Consider the following 24870-nt stretch of genomic DNA (forward strand, 5'->3'; position numbering starts at 1 on the left):
ATCTAGACCTGCCGTACCTTCAAAGTCCAGAGGTGATAACCGACACAAAGTGTTAATTCATTAAAACCGTGTCAGATCTTTTGAATTTGCCCCAAAGTAATTTCAACATCAAGGAACATCTTCAATTTTTTATCTTACCAGGTCAATGAAGGCAATTATTGAAATTACTGAAACTTTTGAATGTACAGTTGTCTGTGCTTGAAAATATTAAAAAATAAGTACATTTTAAGGAATAGGGTATCTTCAAGCAAGAATCACTGAAAAGCTGGTTGCTATGCAACTCAAGTATTGTCCATATTATTCTTATCAACAGATGACATTGTATAAAATAATATAATCCTCTTTAACAAAGAAACACAATACAGTAGAAGGCTATTCAAGGGTGGAGAATTGACAATACCTTAGAGTGCTGTCATAAACCTGGCATTGATGGTACATACTTGATCAATTACAGAACCATAATGTAATTATTATGATTATTGTAATGGCCCCCTTGATCATACATATAAATTGCCTACAATGAAGCAAATGAATCTAAAGATACCAGCTACATGCTTTCAAAAGTAATGCTTACTCAAACAAGACTGGGATAGTATTCTCATATTGTAAAGCCAACTAGTCTGCTTCATTCATGCACTGCCTTAACTTGTACATGCATCCTTCCTTTTACTAGGTACTTTCAATATATACACCTAAAAGTTGTTAGCACTGGTGTGTGGGATGGTAAAATACTGAAGGCTCTGTTCTAAATCCTCTGAACAGATTCAGAAAGTAAGAACTATATACCTTTTCTCTCTGTTTTTCTACTGCTAAATAATCCCAACTCTCCAAAGAGAAACCTCCTCACCTTCTACTCCCTGATATTAGTCCTCTGATCAGGAGCTTTAAAAACATGAACATAAAGAAATGTATTCGCATACAGCTAAGGCATGCAGGCCCCCACACCGTCAGGTGGAGGAGCTCTTTTACATTAATTTTACTTTTTCAGAAAGCCATAAATTGCCTTTCATGTCAATACGAATAAAATATTGAAATGCAAGAAAAAAATATTTGCATGGCTATTTAGGGCAAGCTTGTGATACTAGAATTATTCCGGTTTATGCCCTGTTGAAACCAGCAGGATATCTCAGGAACTAAAACATCATACACTGCAGATTATGGATCTAGAATCCAGAAGTGGATAGTCTTATCCACATGCAGATTATGTAGTGCTACCTGCAATGGCTATTTTTGATATGTCCAAAGACCCATCAAGAAGTGAAGGTTTCTGCACTCCACCCCATTCTCCCCTCTAAAGAAGATTAATACAAAATTGATAACCTCCAAATTATCAATGGACAATGTTATATTCTTCACAGGAAAATAAAGATTCTTAAGGCAAAATGAGGTCTAATGTAGCTATTGTCTGCCACCAGAAAAAAAGGCAGAAGTTATCAGAGTTCAGACTGGTGCAGATCTACAGAGCTGAAGATGGACATGCATAACAATTATGAAATACTTATGAAATAAGGACAGCAAAGAAGTGACAAGCCCATGTACTAATTCTTCTGGCTTCTACCACTACTGCAATATCAGATTTTTATGAGGATTATTAGTCAATCTGCAATCCCTTATATTGCAGTCATTACAGCAATCACAAGAATATTTAATTTATTTTGTAATTTAATGTTAGCTACATACACCATGAACTTTTGATTACAAAATGGCAAATACGACCTTTTTTACCTTTTATTTTAGGGCACACATCTGATTAAACTTATCTAAAACATGTAACTACATCATCATCTACAACACTGTAAGAAGAACAGAGCTCGATTGGTGTGTTTAGTTCTCAGGTAGGGAAGCTCCAAGAGAACAATTTATCCCAAATCCGGTTAACCAGTCTCCAGAAGAGTCCAGACAAACTCAGAGCTCCCTCATTTGCACCAGGGAGGAAGATTCTTAGCTGGTGTTGAGCAGGGTAAACTGGTGAATGTCAGTGGAGCTTCATCACCAACATTGTCTCTGCTGGATCTTCACTGACAGCACGTCAGCAATTTGCATTAACATACAGAGTCTTCCAAAACCTGGGTTTATTACATGAACAAGCCAGCAACTCCAGTCACAGAAAGGTACATTAGATTTTAACACTCTGGCTGAAGCAGTTGGGAACGATGCTGTATTAGAGAGCACTAAAATCACCTAAGCATTTATCAACATACTTGAAATGCCCTGTTAATGTTTACATGGAATTTGATGTTGATTTGGCAAAAATAAGACACAGGTACTGAAGAGTTTGATACTTTTGAAAACAATTTAGTATCTCATTCCTCCTTACCTGAGGTTTTGCCTGTAGAGTAACCTCTTCCATAGAAACAGTGAGAGAAAGAACACTTGGTATTCTTAATTACAGATTTGATCTGCAGAGCTCTTGCCTTTGGCCCCTATCCCACAGAAATCACACTTAACTTTAAGTACATGTGTAGTTCCACTAATGTTAAGCTCAAGTTTAAATTAGTTCTTGGAATGAAGCTGTAGCCCTCAACATCTTGCAGAACTGATCTTGTGTTTATTGTTACTTACTTACAGTTCTATCACAACACCTTGTGTTTTCTTCAGGAACCAAAATGTTCACCTACGTTTCATGGATTATTCCAAACAAATCTGAAAAGATAGACTGCCAGAGCTAAGCAGCAACTTAAAAAGGCACAGGGAAAACCCAGAAGAAATTGAAATTATTTGAAATGTGAAGTTCAAATGGTAAACAAATACATATATACATAAAAGTTCTTTATATTCATAGACTGGTAAGGACAATGTATGAATTAAAATAAAAAAAAATGATACATGTCACCAGTAACTACACTGTTCTTAAAGGAATGAAGTTCATAGATATTGATATCCTCCATTTAAATTAACCTTTACTTACCTTCCCATAGCTCAGCAGGATTATCCTCACCAAGACAACGTTAATGTGAGCACCCAGGGACTCATCATGATAAATTTCGTTAACCTGCAAAAGAGTTCAGCACTTCAATCACGGTGCTGGCAACAAGTAACTATGAAAGCAGTGATACAGCAGTACCTTTTATGCACTGTCATTAAGCCAAAGATCACTTTGTGATCATACATAAAACAGGAAAAATTCCACCAATGCGAGAGGGAATGTTTTCTTTTCTAAACTCTGTTTTAGCCTCCCAACATGCCATAATTCAGGAAATCATTTAAAATCAACACATCATCAGAGACTTCATATTAACAGGTATTTAAGTGCCAGCCCAAACAGATCTATACATATCATGGTGCACATATACAGTGCAGCTGAGCTTATCTAACAGCTACTGTTGCTAAGAAGGAAGCTTCCCAGCTCCTTCCTACCTCATGCCAGCTGAATGTGTCTGCTGGAGCCCAGAGCACAGTAATCCAAGTAAAATCCTGAGTAGCTCTCTGCTGGGCAAGACCATCCCCGGGGAAGGGGTGAGTGAGCACAGGGACAGGACCTCTCTCCTGTGAACCATTTGCTGGATTGGCTCAGCTGCACCCTGCAACTCTTCCATCTGGGACCCATCACATCACACTGACAAGAGGATATACCTCCCTCAAAAAGCACGGTCAGCCACATGGGTTGGCTTTATTGTGTGTCAAAACTAATCAATGTTAAACTTTGCAAGCAGAACAAAAGCTACAAAATGCCAGTAAATTAAAAACTGTCTTTTTTTTATACTAGAGCTACATAACTGAACATGCACATGGGGAAATCACCCTAGGAACACTGAAAAGAAAACTGTAAATATTTGCAGTGGAGAATGAAATGTGGATGTATAAAGATTACTTAGGAAACACTGCTACAAGTAAGCTAAGCAAATATTAACGGTTAAAGAGGCTGATTTAGGTATTTGGTCGACTACATGAGACTCAGCCAAATGGTTTTAGTTTTACAAGTTAGAAGAGGAAGATGAGATTCCCTGCAAGGCAAGTGTCTTTCCTAAAACTTTTTCCCTTGGTAAGGGTTGCACCAAACTGGACTGCTTTGCTGATTGGACCTAAATTTCATGTATTCCTACAAAACAGATTCATTACTGCAAGCTAGTAAGTAACTTTCAGAAAATCTTTCATTAGAAACATAGTAAATAATGTCCTGCTTCTTCAATGTTTTAATGGCCCATCTTTTATATCTGTAAAAATCATTAATACTAAATACATCTGTGCAGGCTTTGCTAAGCAATCCTCACTGACATTTTCGAGTGAATTTTAATTAATTCTATCAGTATTTCTGGATATAAAAGCCTAATTTTACGCCTGGTAAAAGTCCCAGTTTTCAAAAGTCCAAGTTTTCAGAAGTCCTGAGCGTCCTGTGCTGATGGTTAGGAGACAGCGTGGCTGAACTGCAGCTCCGGGAGCAGATTCACACCCTGCAGGGCATCTGCCCGGGCACCTGGGGAACATGCTGTGGGATGCCCAGGATCCAGGCTCATTACCAGTTGATGAGCACATCCTTGGCTGGAAGATGGTGGGTGAGGGGCCTGTGGCTATGACTGGCTTCGAGGGCTGCTATTTTCATTGCAGTGTAGAAGTAGCTGATCTGTTCAGAACTGCTTTGTAAACAGTTTTTCTGGAAATTAGATAATTTATTTACATGTCCAAATAAGACTTTAGAGGACTAACTTCATATTCTTGCATTTAGAATATCTTTTACTTTGAGGACCATTACAGAACACAGATTATAAAGAGGCAAGACAAATGCATTTTGCTTCACAAAAATCCTTTCACCCCAGAAAAAGAGCTTTGCGTGGTGTCATGGGAGGCAAGGATACTAATTTGCCTCACTCTGTGTAGTGGAAAGAGAGCACACGCATCAGGGATATGAGGCTGAAATAAACTGTAAATTACCTATACATGAAATGAGTACTGAACATAAACTCCTGTGTATAGAGGACAGTAAACACATCATGTAAATAAGTAATTAATTAGTTCATAAAGCATAATCCAAACTGCTGCACACCACTCTCTCATTAACTTCTAGAATTTAACCTAAGCCTCTTTTAACAATAGTTGAGTAACAGAACAACCGTATCGCTGTTGTGTGCCAAAATGAAACTTGGCTTGAAAACGTTGATGGAACAGAATTGAAACACTGTTTGACTGTTCATGCAAATGACATCTAACAAACAAACTGTGAATGAACAGAAAAGCACAAGCACAGTAAAAAGCTGCTTGGTTCTCTTGGGATACAGGATTTTCTGCAAGACAGTGGGTCAATTCAAAGCTCTGGGTCTTGGTTTCATTAATAAGGGAGAGTTCAACCCCTCTTCACACAGCAGCTGAATTGAACCCTCTGCGTCTCTCTCTAAGCAAAACTGTGGCTTTACTAGTAGTGTCTCACTGCACATAGATAATACACTGAAATAGATACTTTTGCTTTTTTCAGCATGGCCTAAATTGCACCTGTTTGTTTCAGGAAGTTATTAAAGATATGAGATACAAGCGACTGAATGTTGTGTTCTCAAATGTTCATGAAAAGCGTACACACTGAAAGGGTCTCCACAATCCCTAGCTCAGATTCTCCAAACTTCCACCTGTTATTTCAACAGGAAAGCAGATTTAAGCTAAAGCAGTTGATTGTATAGGGAGTAAAATAACCAACCAACCTGTGGAATTGGAAAGCTGCAGGCTCTCATCCAACACAACTGCTGAAATGTTTGTTTCAAAGCAGAGATAATCAAACAATGGATATATATGTTCAGATGTATGTGTAATAAATACACACACATGTGAAAATTACTACATAGCACTTCTACAGCACTGTATCTCCATGTACTTCAGTAAGAAATCCTGGTTCATATCAACACAAGAAGAATCAGAGTCATCTCCTGCTGTTATTAGATCAGTAAGTCTAAAATTATGTTGCTGCATAGAAAAAGAAAGTACACAGGGACCATCCCAAAATCACAGCTCCTGAACTGAAGGCAGTGAATGCATTAAATCTTGTTAGATGTCCTACAGTGATTCAGCATTTATAGAGGGTGATGAAGAAAGTTGGGTAAATCTCAAGGAATTCAAAGCATGGTGGAATGCTGTAAAGAGACTTTCATCAAGTTATTGTAGTTCACAAACTATTTTGGGATAACTTTGGTTTATTTTTCTGGGATATTTCAATCAAAGAAAAACACGCATTTCTATTTAAAGCTTCTGGATAGAAATCAGGCTTGCGCAGATAGGTGCTACATAAGAAAAACAAAGACTTTATTTTTTATTTCTGTCCCTCACTGCTTATTTTATAATTCTTCTGCCCTGAGCAAGTTTCAAGTCAGCATAGCAAGCACACAGAATACATCAAAAGACCCCAACTAAAGACAAGCTAAGCATCTGTGAGATGCATCATGCTTTATAAAAGCAGCACTGCAAAGTTTTTACTACTGAGCAGAGCGCGGCCCAGTCCTAAAAGGGAATTTTGAAAACTGCTGTAACACAAATAGTGATAAGCAGCCTGCAGTTTTGCTAGTTTTGGTGCAGAGTGGGTTACCTGCTGATATAGCTGGCAGGATTTTTAGGGGAAGTCAGGTGGTTCCCCGAATCTCTAATTAAACCAATGTGCAGTAGGAGAAAGACTAATCTGCATATTTTGGCAAATTATCGGCCAACTCATTCATGCAGTCTGAAGGAGTTCCCAGCCTTGCAAAGTTTATTAGTATCTGCTATGCAAAAGACAGCCCACTTCATCACAACACGGCTCCGTCCTGCTGAACCATAAATCATCGCGGCTGAGTTCATCCCGAGGCGTGCCCTCCGTGGCTCCACGCATTGCCCCGTATGGCTGGGTAAGCACTGCTTCCTCGGGCGCCCTCGGCACACGTCCCCGATGGACATCTAATAGTTTCAACCTCTGGCCACCATCAGCTTCAAACAGATCTGACCCAGCTACAGCAAGCCATCAGAGGGCATATCTAACCATTTGGAGAGGGCACAATACAAGATGCAGGTTATGCTTCTGCCTCTTCAGCCACCACAAATTGCTGATCCATCCAACTCAATTAGACTGTGCTTTGATCACCCAACATCCTTACGTAACTACTGTTGCAGAAACTACTGATAGCTACGTGCTCTCAGGCAGAGCAGGGACCGTGTGTGGATCTCTGCCAGAGCGATAGCAGAGGAGCTGGAGAGCTTAAGCGCCTTCCCCGTGGGATGGCAGAGCTCCTGGCAAGCCATTGTTTGAGCCTAGCCTGAGATGCAGCTCATTCATCAGATCATAATTATCTGCAGCAAAGCCTCAGTGCCTGGTGGGCATCCAGTGATTGTCTATTTCTGTAAGAAAAGGCTGTTTTGAATTACAGAATAGGAACCAGAAATGTCATGGTGGATACTGAGCACAAACTTTTGTAATCTGACCCTCCCAAAAGCAATCCCGTCTCACTTTATTTTTCTGTGTTCCCACTTCAAACACCACTTTCCTATTCAATTTTCATCACCTCCTTTATGTTTTTGAAGACCCCAAACTAATATTTCTAACATTCCCAAAGCTTCATCTTAATCCCACAGGAATAACATTACATCAATTCATTGAGTGGATAAACTAGGGTCACATAGAAAGTCACCAGGCAAAAGCCAGGGCTTCCAGTCTCCCCTTCTAGTCCTTACAAGGCATTTCCTCATTTCCTCAGAGAGGAACTTTTTTTTTTCTGAAATCTTTGTTGAGCATCACAAGGAAAAAAGAATAATGAAAGCAACAACACACATGAAACTTAAAGGTCAAACTGTGATCTCAGATTTGGAAAACATCTATCATCCCGCTCAAAACCACAGGCAACAGGCAGTTTTAGAAGAGCTTGGCAATGTACATTGCAAAATGCAGATAAGAATCTGGCATTTTGTATGCAAATATGAATCCCAGTCCTGATTTACCTTCCCTGGTGTGAGAGTCAGTAGATGTTACCAAGTCCAAGTTAGCTGCTTCTGATCAAAATGAAAAACATTCCCCAGAGCAGATGTGCTGGCAAGGCACTAGGTAGCTTTGTGTTACGGGTCTCTATCTCATCTTCGACTGTAACATTGGCTTTAGAAAGGTCATAGACTTTGTTTTCTGACTTCATGACTAATTTATTTTTCTTAGTTCCTCCCTCAGGCTCTTGGATCTCATCATTCTTGCCCACAAACCACTGCTCTGAGAAGTTTCTCTAAACACTGTAAATTATCTTTGCACCAAAAGACTCAGTATTTTTCTTAATTACTGTCTCAAGGTCACTTTTATAAAATTAACTACAGTATCATAAAATAATTAAGCAGATTAATTTATTATATTGCTACAAGGGATAGGGGTGTGGTGCCAATGAAATAAATATGGTGACCTCTTCAAATCTAAGTGGGTTGGTTAAGAAGAACATCCAAAATTCAAAAGCTGATACTAATTATCGATACTCCATCACACAAACCACACCGTCACATTTCAAAAGTCCCTCACTGCAACGTTTATGGCTAAAGTTCATGTTCGTATCTGGAGTAAAGGAAAAATCCTTTAACAGTAACTATCCTCTACCTCAAGGATGGTACCATAACCTGGGCAATGCTCTGTGCTATGTCCAACAGGGCAGCAAGGCACATTCCAGTTAACAATAACGAGCAATGCTCATCTAATTGACACTGGAAATGTTAACCCTGGGAAAATGAATAAAACCTGTAAGAGTTCAGAGAGGTTATTTCCTTCAGGACCTCCTGAACAACCAACCACAAGTACAACTTCCACTGTAGTGTGACAATCAAGATAATGAACAAAAATAACCTCCTGAAGACTTGTCAGAAACTGTTCTCACTAGTCACAGCTACAGGTTTATAATGAACAGTCTAAACATGGAGTTAACTCACATACATATATTTACATTTTCAAACAAGCTGTAATTTAATTATTGACAGCTGAAGTCCCTCAGATGAATAGAGCTGCACTTGCATTTGTTATTTGTGGAACTTCTCAGAGTTAGTTCAGATCTGAAGTGTACATATTGAAATAAACTGATTTGAAATAATGAGTATTGGTGCTTATGAATTATTTAATTTTTAAATCCAGGCAGTTCTATACTACTGAAATATCCTTCTCTTCTAAAAAAAAAAAAAGCTTTTTTGTTTAAAAAGCACAATTCTGAATACAGGGTGTACCATTATTTCAAAGTATTCAATCATCACTTTCTTTTTAACAGCTTGAATTAGACATACTTTCAGGTTTGCATCCAACTGCCAGTTAGAAACTGATGGCATTTCTGCCCTTTCCTCTCATTAGGGACTTGCTGTTCTGTACCTGCAAATCTTCATCCCTCATCAGCCAGAGATACGAAAGCAGAATTCTCATCTATAATAGCAGTATCATGTACATCCTATTAAAGAGGATGGGTAACATATTCAGAAGTGCCTCAGGGCCACAATTTCAAAGACATGTGTAGTGCTGAAAGATGCAGGTGAAAGACTGCAGGGACTTTCCAAAGCCCCCAGCTGCATAAGTCCCATTGATTTCAGTTATTCAAATGAAAACTTGTTTAATGTATTTGTTCAGGAGCTGAAGTTTCATTTAAAGTCTGGGAGAGACATAATCCCATGGGCTAATTTTTAAAACTGATTCTCACTGATTTCAAAGGCAGGTAAATGACTAAATACTCAGATAAATCTAGCCCAGAGTGAAGCATAAATCCCATTTAGGGTCTACCTCCCATTGAAATAATAGCAGTTAGGCAGCCATGTACTTTGAGGAGGTGGGTTTTTGCATCGTAAACATTTTGGCCGTATATACATTACATGGATGTAACAGAGGCTAACCCCTAAATATTGCAATATCACATCTTTTACAATAAAGGAATGGAACGGAAATTAAAGATTTTTCTGCTCCTGGAAATTGTCCAAAAATCTAAAAATGTCCATACTTTGTAGACAAATTCTTCTAAAAAATATACAAGGACGACAATTGCCAGAATTGGAATATGAGGTAGTTGAGGAATTGAGGAATATTGTGGAGGAAGAAAGACAAAGGACACAAGAAAAAGCTAAAACAGGGGCCTCACTGGGGAAACAAACAAACAAACAAAACAGCAAAAACCCACCACAATTTGAAAAGAGGCATGAAAGCTGAAGAATTGAAGTCAAGACAGAGAAGCCAATACTTTCAAAACCATTTGCAATTGAGCTTATTTCATGAGACTTTGCTATTTGGAATAGCCGAAATATTGTAAGATCACATATTCTACCTCCAGTTCTTTAGGAAGCTCTTTGGAAGATATCCATCCTGGACGTGATCATAAACACAGGATTATAGAGGCTGAAATATTCACCCTAATCAATATTGCAGGCCCAGACAGGTAAATGTGCTGGTGAGTCTCAGGTCTGCTGCTCTTCCACAGCAGGGCAGCAAAAGGCCTGCTTAGTCCTGAAAACTATTTTAAAGAGAGTTATGAAACAATCAGAGAATTTCAGGCCAGGGCTGGCTACCACCAATACCCACTTTAGCTCAATAACGCCCATTCAGCACCCTGCTCCTCCTCCCGAAGTGTCCTGCAGTGAAATCCTTTTGTTTCCCAAGGAACATAATAATTCTCCAGTGCCACTTCTAGCCTTGTCCTTTTCTAATATTTCCAAACATTTGTATGAGTAGATAAAATCCCTGGGGTTTTTAGCCTTCTTGCTGAAATTAAGTTACCTTCCACGTTCTTGAGTAAACTACAGAGCTGCAAGATACTGCCCAAATATCTCTCCTCTGTAGCAATGCTCCTGCATGCTATAAATACAAAGTTAATTTGTGCAATGTGTGGGCTCACGCTTGGAAATGCAGAGGACTGTGCAAGCTAATATCCTTCCCAGGAAAAAACACAGCATGATGCACGAAAGAAAATGGTGCAAGCAAGAAGGAGCCGAGGGTCTCTAAAAAGAAAACAATGGCATATTTTCCAATGATGGACTGAATGTCCCGATGGTGCTGAGCAGAGAAAAGAGAGGATGTCAAGAGAAACCAGAGTTTTTGTCTGAGGAAATGACTGGAGGATGAAAAGGGGGTGGCAAAAGGCCGAGCTCACTGCGGTGAAACGGCTGGCATACAGTCAGGCGATACGTGGCTGCAGCCCAAAGCGTTAAAAATCCTCTGGCGTCTATCACCATTTGTTTGGGAGTGACTTCATTTCCAAACTTTGGGATAAATATTAGCACAGCCATTCAAGATAGCCAGGACACCCGGCCCCTGTTTTTTCTCACTTTATGGCTTTTAGGTGTGGACTGTAACACATCACTTAAGCACCACAAAACAGATTTACTGAGTAAGTTACTGCACTGGGCTTGAAAAAAATACCTTGTTGTGATTGGGTTGGTGGTAGGGTTCCACCCAAGTTTCCTGGGAAAAGTTAATTAAGGACAACTGCTCACACCATCACATGCAGTGAAATCAAGCAAAATGGGGAGAAGCAGCCGTGCTGGAAGTTGCTCCTGGGAAAGTGTCAGGCCTCCGGGATCTTGGGAATTAGGGAGGATTCACCTGGTATTTATTTCAGTTTTGGAGCCACAGAAATTCAACTGATCACACTCTTATCTCCAGTAAATTCTTCCACTATTATTTTATTTGCTTTCTATGCATTCTTTGATTTTATGCTTATTGCCTTGTTACTGTACGAAGCTAATTGATTACATCCATAAAACCAGCAGGGTACATGCAATCTGATGGTTATGGTAATATCTTCCACCAGATTTAAAAAGACAGCTGGAATATTTTGCAGCTGTCTCTTCTTTTTCATGTACCCTTGGACCTATGCATCTCATTAGAAACATGCTGCCTACATGTGACCCCTAACAGCTAGAGACCCCGAGGCTTTTTATATTGGGCCCATTTTATTAAAAAACAAAACCAAACAAAAAAACACACAAAAAAAACAACCACCAACCAAAACCCAAACAAAAAAAAAAGCCAAAATGAAACAACAAACACCCACCCCACACACACAGCCTACTCAAGGAAGTAGAATAAAGGACAATGGGGGAGTCACTGTGTGCATGTCAGCAGAGGAGACTAAAGCAACATTCTACACAGAAATACACCTTGCATCCACCTAGCAATGACAGCAAGAGCGGGAGGAGCTGCCAGCTGGAATTACACAGCCGAGCGGAAGGAGAAGTTCTGCTTTGTGATGTCCCTCAACATGATACAGGTCCCCAGCATCACCTGGTATCTGCAGTAACAAACCCCTCTTGTCTCTATACTGGATAAACACTTGGACAGGTGGAAACAGAACTGGTTACCATCACCCATCCCTCTGCCAAAATACAGACTCTAAAAAACAGCTGAATTTCGAAGAAGGAAAGAGCAGGACAACTGTCAAAGACTATCCAGAGCCTCCTCGAGAGGCCTCATGGATTGCAGACATCCCCTTGCATTTAGACACAAGGCAAGGGACACATCCTCAGTCCCCAAAAGACATGTTTCTACCTCAGACTTCCCAACAGAACAACTACTGACTATGCCAAGAGCGGCTACAGCCCTGTGGGTACGGTTACACAGGCTGCACTTTCTAAACCACTTGCAGAGACAGCATGCTTAAGAGTTGTTATTTCTTACAATTTGTGTGTTGGATGGTTTGCTAAAATTAGGAAAAAGTATAATCCAGAGCTGGGACATTTATGGCTTCTTTACCATTACTGTATATTTTAATTCTTAAAAATAGATTTAAGTGACATGATAAGTAAAGAGTCCTGTCTAATCTATTTCAGCCTGTTTGCCACATTCCTGGTTTGGCCTGTTTGGCTTGTTAATTTAGAGATGCATAAAACCATCTGTTTCACTGGAGACTTTGTTTTAAGCCTCAGAAGAAACAAACCACACAAATAAATGAAATTCACTGTCATTTCTGTTAGAATATATATATTTACAGCCATCAGAACAGACACTAAGTACCCTATAACTCTAATGTTAGTGCAGGTTTTTAACTATTTACAATACTGTTATAAAAAGTCAGTGCAACTGAATTTATATCACACAAGGGATTTTCTTAAATTGTATTTCACCTCTCATTTAAAGTGAAAAACAGTGACATTCTACACATTGTTAAAATTATGTAATAACGAAAGAAAAAAACAAGCTTCGTAATTAAAAAAATACATCTTTGAAAAAAAGTACATCCCAGGCAAATGTACCTAATAGCTTGGATTTCTGTCCATATATCTGCCTCTATGGTCTATACTGCCAAGAAGTCACCTACAGACACTCATCCTCTTGACAGGACTGTAAAATTCAGCAGTCATACTCTGTCAAAAACAGAGCAGACCTACAATTTTTTACTCAACAATATTTCGCTAAGAACACACATTCACTGAACCTAAATTTTTCACATAAGTGTGTTTTATTTGAGAAGAGACTTCTGTTCCAGATGAGAACAAGAAGGAAAAATGTAATCCCCAAATGAGTTTCCTATGAAGGGGGCTACCACTCACTCCCATTTTTTGGCCAGAACAGTAAAATGTATTTTGATTTTGATCTATAATAGAGATGATTTTTCAGAACTTGATTCTTTTCCCACAAAATAGAGTCCTTGCTTACTGACTAGGCTACTAAAGGACTGATGTGTCTGCTGTACTGATATTTAGAAAGAAAAAATGGTTCTTTCAGATATAATATTTTCTAGCATCTCGTTTCATCACTACCACACTATATAGCCTGTTGCACAGACTATGGTTCTGAAGTTTAAATATTTAACTAAGGAAACGTAAAGATGTCAGTCATGGAGTAAATACTAAATCAATTTAAGAAAGTTCAGTGATATATTGCATAACATTTTACTGCAGGGTGAACAAGGAGTAGGTAGGTGGCCTGGGACCTAAAGTGGTTGTTGAGAAATCAAAGAACTTAACTGAGTAGTTTTAAAAATGTATAGATCCAATCGCAGGTTCTAATAGAACCTTTTTAAAGACACTTCTCCAAGCCATGTTTTTCAGCAGGGAGCTTAGGTTAAGAGAACATAGAGCTAAAACATAATGACTTCCAACAACCTGAACCCCCAAACCCTGTGCCCCCAGCCACCAAAGCACATAAGCAGGACTTTGAACATTTTTTGAGTCCCACAGTCAGCTTCTTCCTTGGCCCCTTTTTCTCCTTTTCCTTCTCCTTTTTTGGCTTTTCTGAAAATGGCCTGGATTTTCCTCCTAGAGTTATTTTATCTCCTGCCATGTGAAAAATCTGTTATGTCTTATTCAAATGGCTAAACCAACCTACACTCGCTCTCCTTTCCCACCGTGAAGTTAGCAGGGTTATACTCACAATATTCATCAGGGTCAGCAGGTACTTCTGAACATGTTCTTTCCCATGGAATTGAACAACTGAGTCATCAACCCCCAGAAGGACTTCAATGTTGTAATCATCCTCCGTCGCATGCCTTCGATAGCGCTGCCTCGATCTATGCACCCGGTCTTCGATAAATCTCAACGCGCTGTCGAGACTATCCAAATTAGTGAGGTTAGCCACTGAAACCAAACAGACAAACGAGTTATCAACCAAGAGAGGTTCAGACTCAGGTCTCAGCTAAGCTGGTATAAATTTGAAGTAGCAGCATTTGTTATGTTCTGTGTGTTATATAACAGCATTAGTTTCACTTAATGTCAATTAAAAATGACCTAAATGAGAGAGAAATCTGAGGCAAAAGATTTTTACTTTGCAAAGTAAAAGCAATACTTTCTACAGAGTAATACTGCATAATAAATACAAAGCCAAAAGGAGAGCAAGTCATACCAGTGTCTTGATGAGAAGAACGGTGCTTTTTGCAGTAAAATACTTTTTGCTTGAAAGTACTTGTAAGAAAAACACACTGTTCAGGGGTCTTGTGCTACCAAGAGTATCCTCCATTTCAGAACAATTACAGATAGACACCATACTTCAAAACCTGATCTTACTGCCCACAGAATCTTATTTCAAGGCAAGTGCAGTTGACAATATAGCCTTTTTCTATCCAGCCAGGTAGTAACAAAACAACCCCTCCCGCTTTGACATATTAGCTCCTTTCCTAGATACACACCTGCAATTCAACAGTAGCAACACAGACTCTCTTTATCATTGCAACACACTTTAGATATTAATTAATTTGTAGCTATCTTCACATATTTTTTAACAGCCTTTCATCCTTCATTCCCAATTTGCCATGTCACTTTGCATTATTGTACATCAAAGACAAATTCATCAGGCACAATAGCCACCAACTTTTTTATTAACAATTTCTAATAGTCCTGTGATTTGAAAAGCATGTTCTCTGGCAGGATGGGATACAGTTAATGTGACACCTACCTACTAAAAATTAACATGAAAATATGGAATCCTGACATCTCACCCTATAGAATAAAAATAACTGGCATTAATATCATTATCATCATTTGCATTACAAGAGCCCTGGAAGCCCCATCAAGAACCTCTTGATTTCATAGAATGTCAGGAAAAGACTTGTTCAGAGAGGTGAAGAAAGGCAGCGAGAGCGCTACAGATTGATTAAAGGCTCCCAGTGCTTAGTTCATAGCAACATAATAGGAAGCAAAGGGAGGAAGCTAAAGCTATCACCTTCAAAGCAGAAATAAGAAACAACTCTTGCAAATGTTACACAAGTGGATTCTCCATCTTCATTTATTGAAGTTTTCACATCAAAACTGGCTGCTTGGGAAGGCATGAATGAGTCACCAGATCACGGGGCTCATTACAAGAATGTCTGTGCTCTTGCCTTAAGACTGCTGCCTCAGGCTGCCATTTCAGCAGGTCCTGGGTAATGTGCAGCCCGAGCAGAACATCCCGCAGCTCTCTGCCATGGTGACAACAATGTACTGACCTGTACAGCCTCCAGCTGCCAGGAGGGATGCACACCTGGCCTCCACCACAGCACCCCTTACTGCCCTGTACTTCAGGCTGTGCCTTGTGCAGTAAGACGCTTGTCTCTGCGCCTCCTAGAAGAGGCTTCCAGTCAAAGGACAGTCCCTGAAAGACACATTTGGCTAGGCAGCTTCTTACCATTTCTCCTTCAAGCTTCAAGGACACGCTTGTCATGAGACCCACAGCTGCAGGCCACCTCACTGCACTGGCAGAGCTCCCCTTGCTCACTGGACAGACAGAAGGCCCCATGAGGTGGTCCTACATTCCCATGGAGCCACAACGTCCTTCTCCTGGGAGGGCAGCATTTATTGCGGCTAATAAGCACAACCACCATGTTCTCATTGCCAGCCTCAAGGCTCCCAGCAGCTTCTGCTCCTGAGGCCGCAAGTTTTTAAAATTAGTCTGGTCAGAATCCATGATTCAGCATGAAAATTCACTCTTCACGCAGAGCCCAGCTGTCACTCCCAGCTTTACCGTGGCAGGGGAACGGGTCTGGCCTTGCAGCAAGGGAGACAGCTCTTTATCAGTGCTCAAAACCTGCCAAGGAGGCAGCTCCAGCCCTAACTCATGTTTTACTCCACCAAGGAAACTTCACTGTTAATCCTTGCTAGCTCCCAGAAGTAATTACCCAGCTATCGCAGCGGTCTCAGGGGATTTGATATGGGATCATGGGACAATCATACATTCATGATCTATAAGGCAAATTACAGTTACTGTAAAATTTGACCATAAATCTTAAAAGCTCTCTAGAAAAGCAAGACTAGGCTGGCAGGGGCTGCAGGTCATGTCCTCTTGTTGCTGCTCACAAAAAAAAAAAAAACCTACAGTAATCAGCAGCAAGGCCAAAGCTATTAGCAGAACAGCAGTGCCAGGCAGGCGGGGAGCGGCAGAGCCCTGCGCTGTGGCTGCAGACGGGCAGCTCTGCTGGCTGGGGGTGCTGTTATTTTGGCGGATGGTCGGCTGTCAAGATATCTAAAGATTTTGTGCTTTCATTTCTTTCCCTTATGTGTCAAAGTCAAACTAACCCCTAGTGCGGTATATTTATTCCTGCTGTGAGTAAATCAGCCAGAGGCAAAATGTGATCCTACCATCCTGCATTTACCATCCTGCAGTGAAAACTCCCTGTTCTCCCTCTCTGTTCCTCACTTTATCACTGTCACACTACAGCCCTTACAGTCCTGCTGACTCCTGAGAAAAGTTATCAGGAGGTTCCCTGAGAGTCATCTCGTTGCCAGTGGGTGCCAACGAACCACTTTAAATTTTGCTTGGAGCATAAAAATTATCCACACTTACCTTCACTCCTTGAGCATTATCCCCTCAAGACAACATGCCCAGTGGGCACTAGTACCTCTGAGGCACCGACTCGATGTTCTTCCCAGCAGAAAAGCAAGCCAAACCAGCTCCAGCTGGTGCTGGTAGCATCCCAAGACCAGCAGCACAGCTCTAAACATTTACAGCAGTAGCTGCAAGACTTTTGATTCGTATCCCAACTTCCCACCAAGTGTCCTTTCCTGGGATGTTCTCATGGGACAGCCAGGGATGCCTCCACACACTGCCTAACCACACATTGCACGGACCCCTCCTCCAGCTCTGCTCTGTCTCTCAGCCTCTTGGATGATGAATTGTTGGATTTGTTGGCCCATGCTGTGTTACACCCACATTGTATTTGCTCCTAAATGACTGTTACATCCAAATCAGATTAATACCTGTATCTTTCTGCAGAGGAAGTGAAACAAAGTTGCATCTGTATTAGAGAAATCTGTCATGTTTTGGCATCTCAGCTTTCCTTAGTTAACATCAGTAACTTTGTTGCATCATTGTTCTACTAACAATATGCTAGAAAAGCTCAAGAGAAAAACTCCAAGAATGAAGACACCAAACGCCTTCACATTTTCCATGTTACCTTCCTTCTGATCACCCCTGCACTTTGAATAGTAACATCCCAAAAGTCATCTCAAACTGCATTGTGTTTTACTAAATCATCCCAAAACCTCTCCATGAGATGTTCATTTTCAGCAACTTTTGCCAAATCAGTGCATCAGCCACTAATTATTAGTGCCAACTTTGTTCTCCATCTCCCAAGAGCAGACACTTGGCATTTGCAGGGGCTAACAATAGCCTGTGTTGAAATCTCCTTGCTCCCGCTAAGAAAAATTCACATTTGTGAAAATTAACCACTGAGAGTCAAAGTTGTGTTTTTCTCTCGTGCTGCTCATTCAGAATAAACCAAAAGGACAGCAGCAATGTAACAGTTCAACAAAAATCCCTCAAACCCCATCTTTTTTCTAAAGCCAGCCAAAATCTCATTGAGATTTCAGTGATTTTCTCCTAACACTGCAGACTGTCTTACACTGAAGGAATAAAAAGTGCCCAAGTTGTTGATAGAAGGGAAACCTGTGCTTCTGGCTTAAGCACAAAATCAGGAGCCAGGCAGCCTGGCTTGTGCTCCTGCCTCTGACACAGACTTTCCCCGCAGTACTGGGAGATGCAGAAGGAGAGCTGGGCAGCGAAAGTGCTGAGGGAAAAGTGTGTGCACAATCCAGCTTGGTGCTGCAGCCTGGGGTTTTTTTAGTTGTCCTCTATTTTTGCTCGCAGTTCATGCAGGCAAGTGATCCTAACTGCTCCTACGGAGCAAAGTCCTGGTCATTTGCTGACTCAAGAACCAGACAATGTCCGCAGCTGTGACAGTCACAGTGACGCATCAATATATGTAGAGTATATTGAAACCTAAAGAGGACAGGTCTTTATACCATGCAGGTGCAAATTACTTACAGCATTATAGGTCATACAAGACCCCTCTCCTTTGTTCCCTTCTCCTGAGCAATGTTCAATACCCCAATCTTTGACCTAAACTGCTTCACTTTTCAATCTGGTGTTTTACTTCTTGTATATGGTGTCTACTTGAGCTTCCATATTGCCTGGGACTAGATGTCTGAACATCCAGTACCATGGCAGCATCACACAGCCTGAATCCAATCCCCATCTCTAGGACAGGGGAAAAAAAAAAATCACATTGACACAAACATCAGCTTTGCCTTTGCTGGTCTTCAGAAGAATTCTCCATCAGTTTGGGATGTCTGACAAGACCTGATTTTCTGGGAATTTTTGCCTTGCACATTAATCTTTGATATCATGTGCTTTACAGAAACCTAATTACCTGACATCTCCTGATTGTGCCTTACCCATCGTGGCAGGCAAAGCTCAAACAGATGCTGTGAGTTGCTGAAGCATGAACATGCTGCTTGCCATGAAAATCGCCTCTCCCTGTGTTTTCTGTCACTCCCTTTAGGACATCCACCAAAAGCTCAGTTGCTGGCTTATGATCCTGTTTTGTTTTTTCATGATCCCTTTCAAAAGTCTCAGGGAAATACAGCTGCACCTACAGTTCCTAAAGAGTCCCTTATGAAGCTACTGCACTTTAATTGTACCAGCTTTAGGGTTCTCCAATCTCACAGCAGCAATATTGTTCTAATTTTTTACCTCCTCTTTCTGTTAGGGGGAAGGGGACTTTCTGGAAAGCCCAGAGCAGAGACCAGGACAGGCCTCTGGGAGACCCAGCTGCATGTCATGTTCACAGCCATCATCTGCGGCTTGTCAGCACAGCAACTCCCTGGAATTTCTTTTCAAATATGACCGTGCAGGATTCAGACCAGCCAGCCACCATTTCAAAATGCAGCTTGTTTGCTTTTGCAGACACTTCATCTGTCACAGCAGGAGCAGACAAACACCTGAGCCGACTGCTGAGCACCTTCTCTGCAGCCTCACAAGGATCAGCACTTCTGACGTGCTGTTTTGCCGCTGATCTCCATTCCTGGGACATGCTCCTGAAGGGACTCCCAGCTTCCCATCCCTTCATGTGGCTTGCTGCAAACCACCAGATTTTTTTGTTGGATTGTTGTTTTTTTTTATTTTTTAGCACAGCTGGAGCCCGTTCTGTTGCGGTGGCAAGCGTATCTGCCCGTGCGGCGCTGCAAATGTGCAGAAGCACAGGGCACCCACCCCTGCTCAGCTGCACTGCAGCTGGTGGCAATGCCACCCCGAGCCTGGGACTTGCGATCACAGCGTAGGCATGAGGCCATCCATCACTCGGTGCTGCAAACGCAGGAGGAGCAGGCTGTGTGGTAGGGAAGCAGAAGGAGGCAGGGTGGACTTGCTTTAGCTCTCAGCTTCCCACTGCTCTAGTACATCTGCACCTCTGGAAAAGTACCAAACGCCCTCGACAGCCTGACAAAGAACTGCTCTTTTGGGAATTGCACGTTAAATCACAAGTCATCTTTCTGTAATGCTCCCTGCCACTCATATGCTGTAGGCTTCTGTCGTGTCTGTCCTCTGTGACCAACTGACTTCCCAATTAGCCCCCAATTAGCCTGTTCTTGTATTCTACCAAAATCCTCATTTGTCTTCCATGGTAAACTGAAGTCCAGTCTGTGGAGGTTGGAGGCAACAATGAACAGTCAACACATCTTGCTTTTTATCCTCTAGCAATTTTTTCGCCCATTTTTAAGTTCCTCAGTTTGGGGTTGTTTTTAATTCCAGTTGCACACAATTGTGATGTGGTTTGTTCATTTGCTAATCAATAGTTTTTCTGATTTTTTTTTTAATTATTATTTCTGCTGGTTTTATAGCCCTGCTCACCCTTTTCTCCTCTGCTTTCTCGTTTGTTTTCTAAATGTCCTCTATTCATCTTTCCTCTCCCCCTTAACCATCCCGCTCAGCTACATTGGTCTTTCATAATTTATAAATCCCTTTCCCATACTACAGTCTGCATTTGGACCCTTCTGCTATAGATCATTCATAAGAAAACTGGGTAAATCCAGCAAGGTGAATTAAAATGGAAGAGAGCTCCTGTGAAGTGAAAGCAAATTGAAAATGGTGTAAGCAAGAGAAGCAAATCACACACCGTGCACTGGGTATATGATACAAAGTTAGCCCTGTTTAAAAACATCCCTGGGAGGACACTGCCTCAACACAATTTTAACTTGGAGCTCCATTTTCATAGGATTCTTGTGATTTCTTGAATTACAGGTTAACACAGTGGCTGCTGCTTGGTAAATCCTTAACCAAGAGCAATTACTGCAACAGAACTCTCTTTGGGTGTGTGTTCAAATTCCTCCTCTTCCACTTCTTTATATAAACCAAAAGCAAGACCACACTGGTAGTTTAAAGACCAGGCATGCACCAGGCATCCTCACCGAGGTTACAAATCCTCATCCTGCCCTTATCTGCAAAGAAGCAGTAATTTAAAATGGAAACTTTTGGGCGGCATGCCTTGCTAACCATATGATCTCATTATGAGCTCCCTGCCTCTTAATTTACGGTAATGCCATTTCTAGTCAAATCACATTTTAACACAGAACCTGCTCCACCTTTCATCTGTCCGAGGGAAGTTTGCCACGGGTGTTGGGGTAAACTGGGTTGGGCTCTCAAAAATAGGTCTCAGACTGCAGCTGCAGGAAGGCCAGAAGATATGGCAGCTGAACTCCTGCTGGAATGATCTGGTCATGGCATTTGAAATCAGAGCAAGTTCAAAATACTTAATAGCATTTCAAATATTGTATACACAGGCCTGTATAGAGAAATTCTTGTAAACTTCATAGGGCAGAACAGTTGTCCCATATTTGCAGAATGAATGCACATTCTTGTAAACACACAGGCATAATCATAGTTCCCTTTCTTTCTTGTCACCTATGTAACAGCACAGTGACTTTAAATCTCAGGACATGCTCAAGTGTCTGACTGAATCAGAGTTATGAAGAATAACAAAGCTGAAGCCTACCAAAGTGGCAAAATAGAGGTGAACTTTCAAAACTGACAAAAAAAAATTGTCTTTTTCGAAGGATAAACCAATTAGCGCAGTGACAATGGCCAGGTGGATGCCATGGCAAACGGCCAGGCGAGAGGCACTAAGAATAACTACAGCTAGATGTTGCCAAGGAGATATTTTCTGGCATGTCACAACAAAGAGAAAAGGTATTACAATACTAAAAAGAAAAGTTGAAAACTAAATTGATCTCACCAGGGCCACAGTCACACAATGAATAACATAAAGATGCGAGATAATTGCACTGTTAAAAGATTAAGTGAGAGCGAAGTAATAGAATACCCCGGGCTAAAACATATTTTTTTTTTTGCAAAATGGTGAAACATATTGTGTTACAACTTTAACTTTCATATTACAACATAATAGTCAAAAAGGGGAAATGAAAGGAATGGAAAACCAGCCAGGCAAACCAATCTGTGTGACCTGGTTGAAATGGAGCTCTTTGAGAACTGAACATAAATTTTTTCCAATAGCAAAACTTATCCTCTGGAAAATTTTCAGCTACCAACCTTACTAATGCAAACACAGGTTTCACAATTTAGCACCAAATAATGAATGAGCAAGATGTTTCTAACTCAGTGCTTAAAAATGAGCTCAAAAAGGGGGGAAAAAAGCTACTCTGTAGAAAATTAATTTATGGGCCAACTTCTAAGTTTCATTGACTTAATTGATTGCATCTGCAAAATGCTTATCTTGCGAATATTTTGACAAGTCATTGTAAACTGGCCTGTATTGCAGAACCTGTGACTTGCAAAACACATTGCCTGATTTACCACATCCCACCCAGTTAGAGAGCCCACGGCTGCCCCAGGAAAAGGGCTCCGTCCCCCACAAGCACACGTGTGCACCCATGTGAAGTGGGCTTTGATGTACGTGACTCTTGCAGAGCTACAAAGGGAGCTCGATGCTCTCAGTCTCATTTGCAGCTAGTGCATAATTAATTAAACTGCAGAGTTCAGCCACACCTCCATGCAGGTGCTCAGCGCTGTGCCACATCTCCACGAAGCTGTTCAAGCCCCAGACATCCCACCTGAAGTCCCTAACACAAAGCATTCTTGCTTCCCTTTCAGCCAAGGATCAGGACCTGACCCACAACTTACTTTTCCCAACCAGACTTTAAATAAATGTTTATGGGTTATTTGAGTCCAAGTTTGCCACCAAGATACCTGAACATCCAATCCATATTCCAAACATGATTAAGCTACAGCAAATTAGCATATTAAGTAAACTGCCTAGCTGACCCCCTGGCTTTGTAGGTGACACGTCTAACAATCCCGCTTGCATTTTTAACAGAAAGAAATGCCAAACCATGGTACGCAACCTGAATAACAACAGGTTACAGAGGATGACAGTTATCCTTCCATAAGCCAACTATTCTGCATGAAGGGGAAATTAAATTTAATTACAGTTTAACAAACAAAAATTAAAAAAAAAAAAAAAAAAAAAAAAAAAACACAACACAAAAAACCCACAGGTAAAAAAAAGTAAAATTCCTAGCCAGGGCAGGAGGGCTGAGATGAGGAAGAAAAGACAAAGAAATAAATAAAATAACCATACATAATTGGAGATACTACTGAAAAAATAATGGCTGAAGCAGTTATGCATCTTTCCAATGCTTTTTAGCCATTGCTACAGAACAACAAATCTTGCCTCTTGGTAATGTTTCAAAATGGAATTATTTCATCCTTTTAAAAGTGGAGCTCTTTTGTCAGGCGTAAAGTCCCCAAAAGTTATAAATTATACAATTAAATGTTTTCAATGTCAAGTATAACAGACATAATATAATTCTCATCAGTGTAAATAACATATCACACAAATGACAATGCAAATAGCCCCTGTTCTTCTTTGTAATCATAATGATCTTTTAATTAGACAAAGTAAACACTCTGCTCATCTCACCTTGTAAAGAAAAACATAGGAAAAAAGTTTTCCAAATTCTAGGGTGAAAAATATGTGCAACTTGAACTACCTTTAAGGTCAACGAACTTCTTGCACATCTCAGAACATTATGCCAGAAATTAGCAGAAAAAAAGCTTAATTTGAGTTTCACAAAAAGAAAACATCATCCCGCCCATCTGAGCAATGGCAATGTGACCTACAGTGCCCTGGCTACTTACACTGGCAGGATTTGAATCAGAGCAAGAAGGAGTTATAATTCTACCTATGTTTTGAAAATATCCTTGTTGCTAAATCTGCTTGGACTTTCTGCAATAACAAAACCAGCTGCAATTGATTAGAGACTGTAAGACAGACAAAGCTAACTTGGAGGATGCAGGAATTTCTTAAACTTCAAAATGACAGTAAGAAACCCTGAAAGAAAGAGCCAGTCTCTGCTCCAGTGAAAGCGCACGAGCTTTATTCCCAAGGCGTTTCAAAATCAAGGGCAAAGGCTTCTTTTGTCATTTGTACAAGAGCTCTGAATCTCTCAGGCCCTGCAAAAGGCTAATGGCTCAACGCTGCCCCTCCTATTGCAGTGTGGGTGGGAGATGGGGACCCAACGACAACGACTGGGAAGAGATGCTTCCGAAATGCAGCACTCTTCATGAACATGTACCAGGGATGGAGAAAGGCGGGAGAAAGGGAGGGAGGAAAGAAGCTGGACGGATGCACAGATACCAAAACTCTCTGGGGAGCGGGGAAATCAAGAGGCCAAAGTTGAACAATACAAATGCAAAAGGGGAAAGTGAAAAGAACTCATGGCTGGTCTTCCTGCTTCGGTTCCCCAGTGCCTCCAGGCAGGTGAAGCCAGGGCTCGCTCCCACCTCCCGCTCCCCAGCCCTGAGAGCTGCGGCCCGTGAGCGAGCTCCGAGCTTCGGGGAGCGCAGGGATGAGAGCCCAGGTTTGGAAGGCAATCCATCTCCCCAGCGCACACTGACAGGGCTTTAATGTTTCTTTTTCAAGATAAATTTAGCATTAATATCTGTGGGCTTTAGAGGGATTAGGGGCAGGTCAACACACAGTTGTTTAGTTTTCTGGCAGGTCTAAAGTATTTTTAATTCCTTTTGGGTCAAATGGACTCAAATACTAAATTTTTTTATAAAGTGAAGAAACAAACAAATCAGTTCATCTGAAATCATGCTTTGCTCATTTGATGTGAAATCAAGCACTTCAAGTCTCAATTCAGAGAATCATTTAAAAATATAAGGTTTTTCAAAGGAAAGAAGAGAAATGGTTTGTTTCAAAACCCACTGCCATGAAACCCTTCAACATTTTGGGA

General features: G+C 40.9%; 1 protein-coding gene across 1 annotated transcript in view; it reads right to left on the bottom strand.

Annotated features, from left to right (window-relative positions):
• The window catches only part of ADAMTS2 (ADAM metallopeptidase with thrombospondin type 1 motif 2), a 192260-nt gene that overhangs the window by 47127 nt on the left and 120263 nt on the right, over positions 1-24870 (bottom strand). Inside the window, exons 4-5 of the mRNA XM_042790311.1 lie at positions 14246-14448; positions 2909-2992 (exon numbers count right to left, since the gene is read on the bottom strand). Coding sequence (XP_042646245.1) covers positions 2909-2992; positions 14246-14448 — 287 coding nt within the window. The remainder of the gene's footprint in view (positions 1-2908; positions 2993-14245; positions 14449-24870) is intronic.

Source organism: Tyto alba, unplaced genomic scaffold (genome assembly GCF_018691265.1).
Source record: "Tyto alba isolate M040663 unplaced genomic scaffold, T.alba_DEE_v4.0 Super-Scaffold_17, whole genome shotgun sequence".
NCBI classification, from domain to species: Eukaryota; Metazoa; Chordata; class Aves; order Strigiformes; family Tytonidae; genus Tyto; species Tyto alba.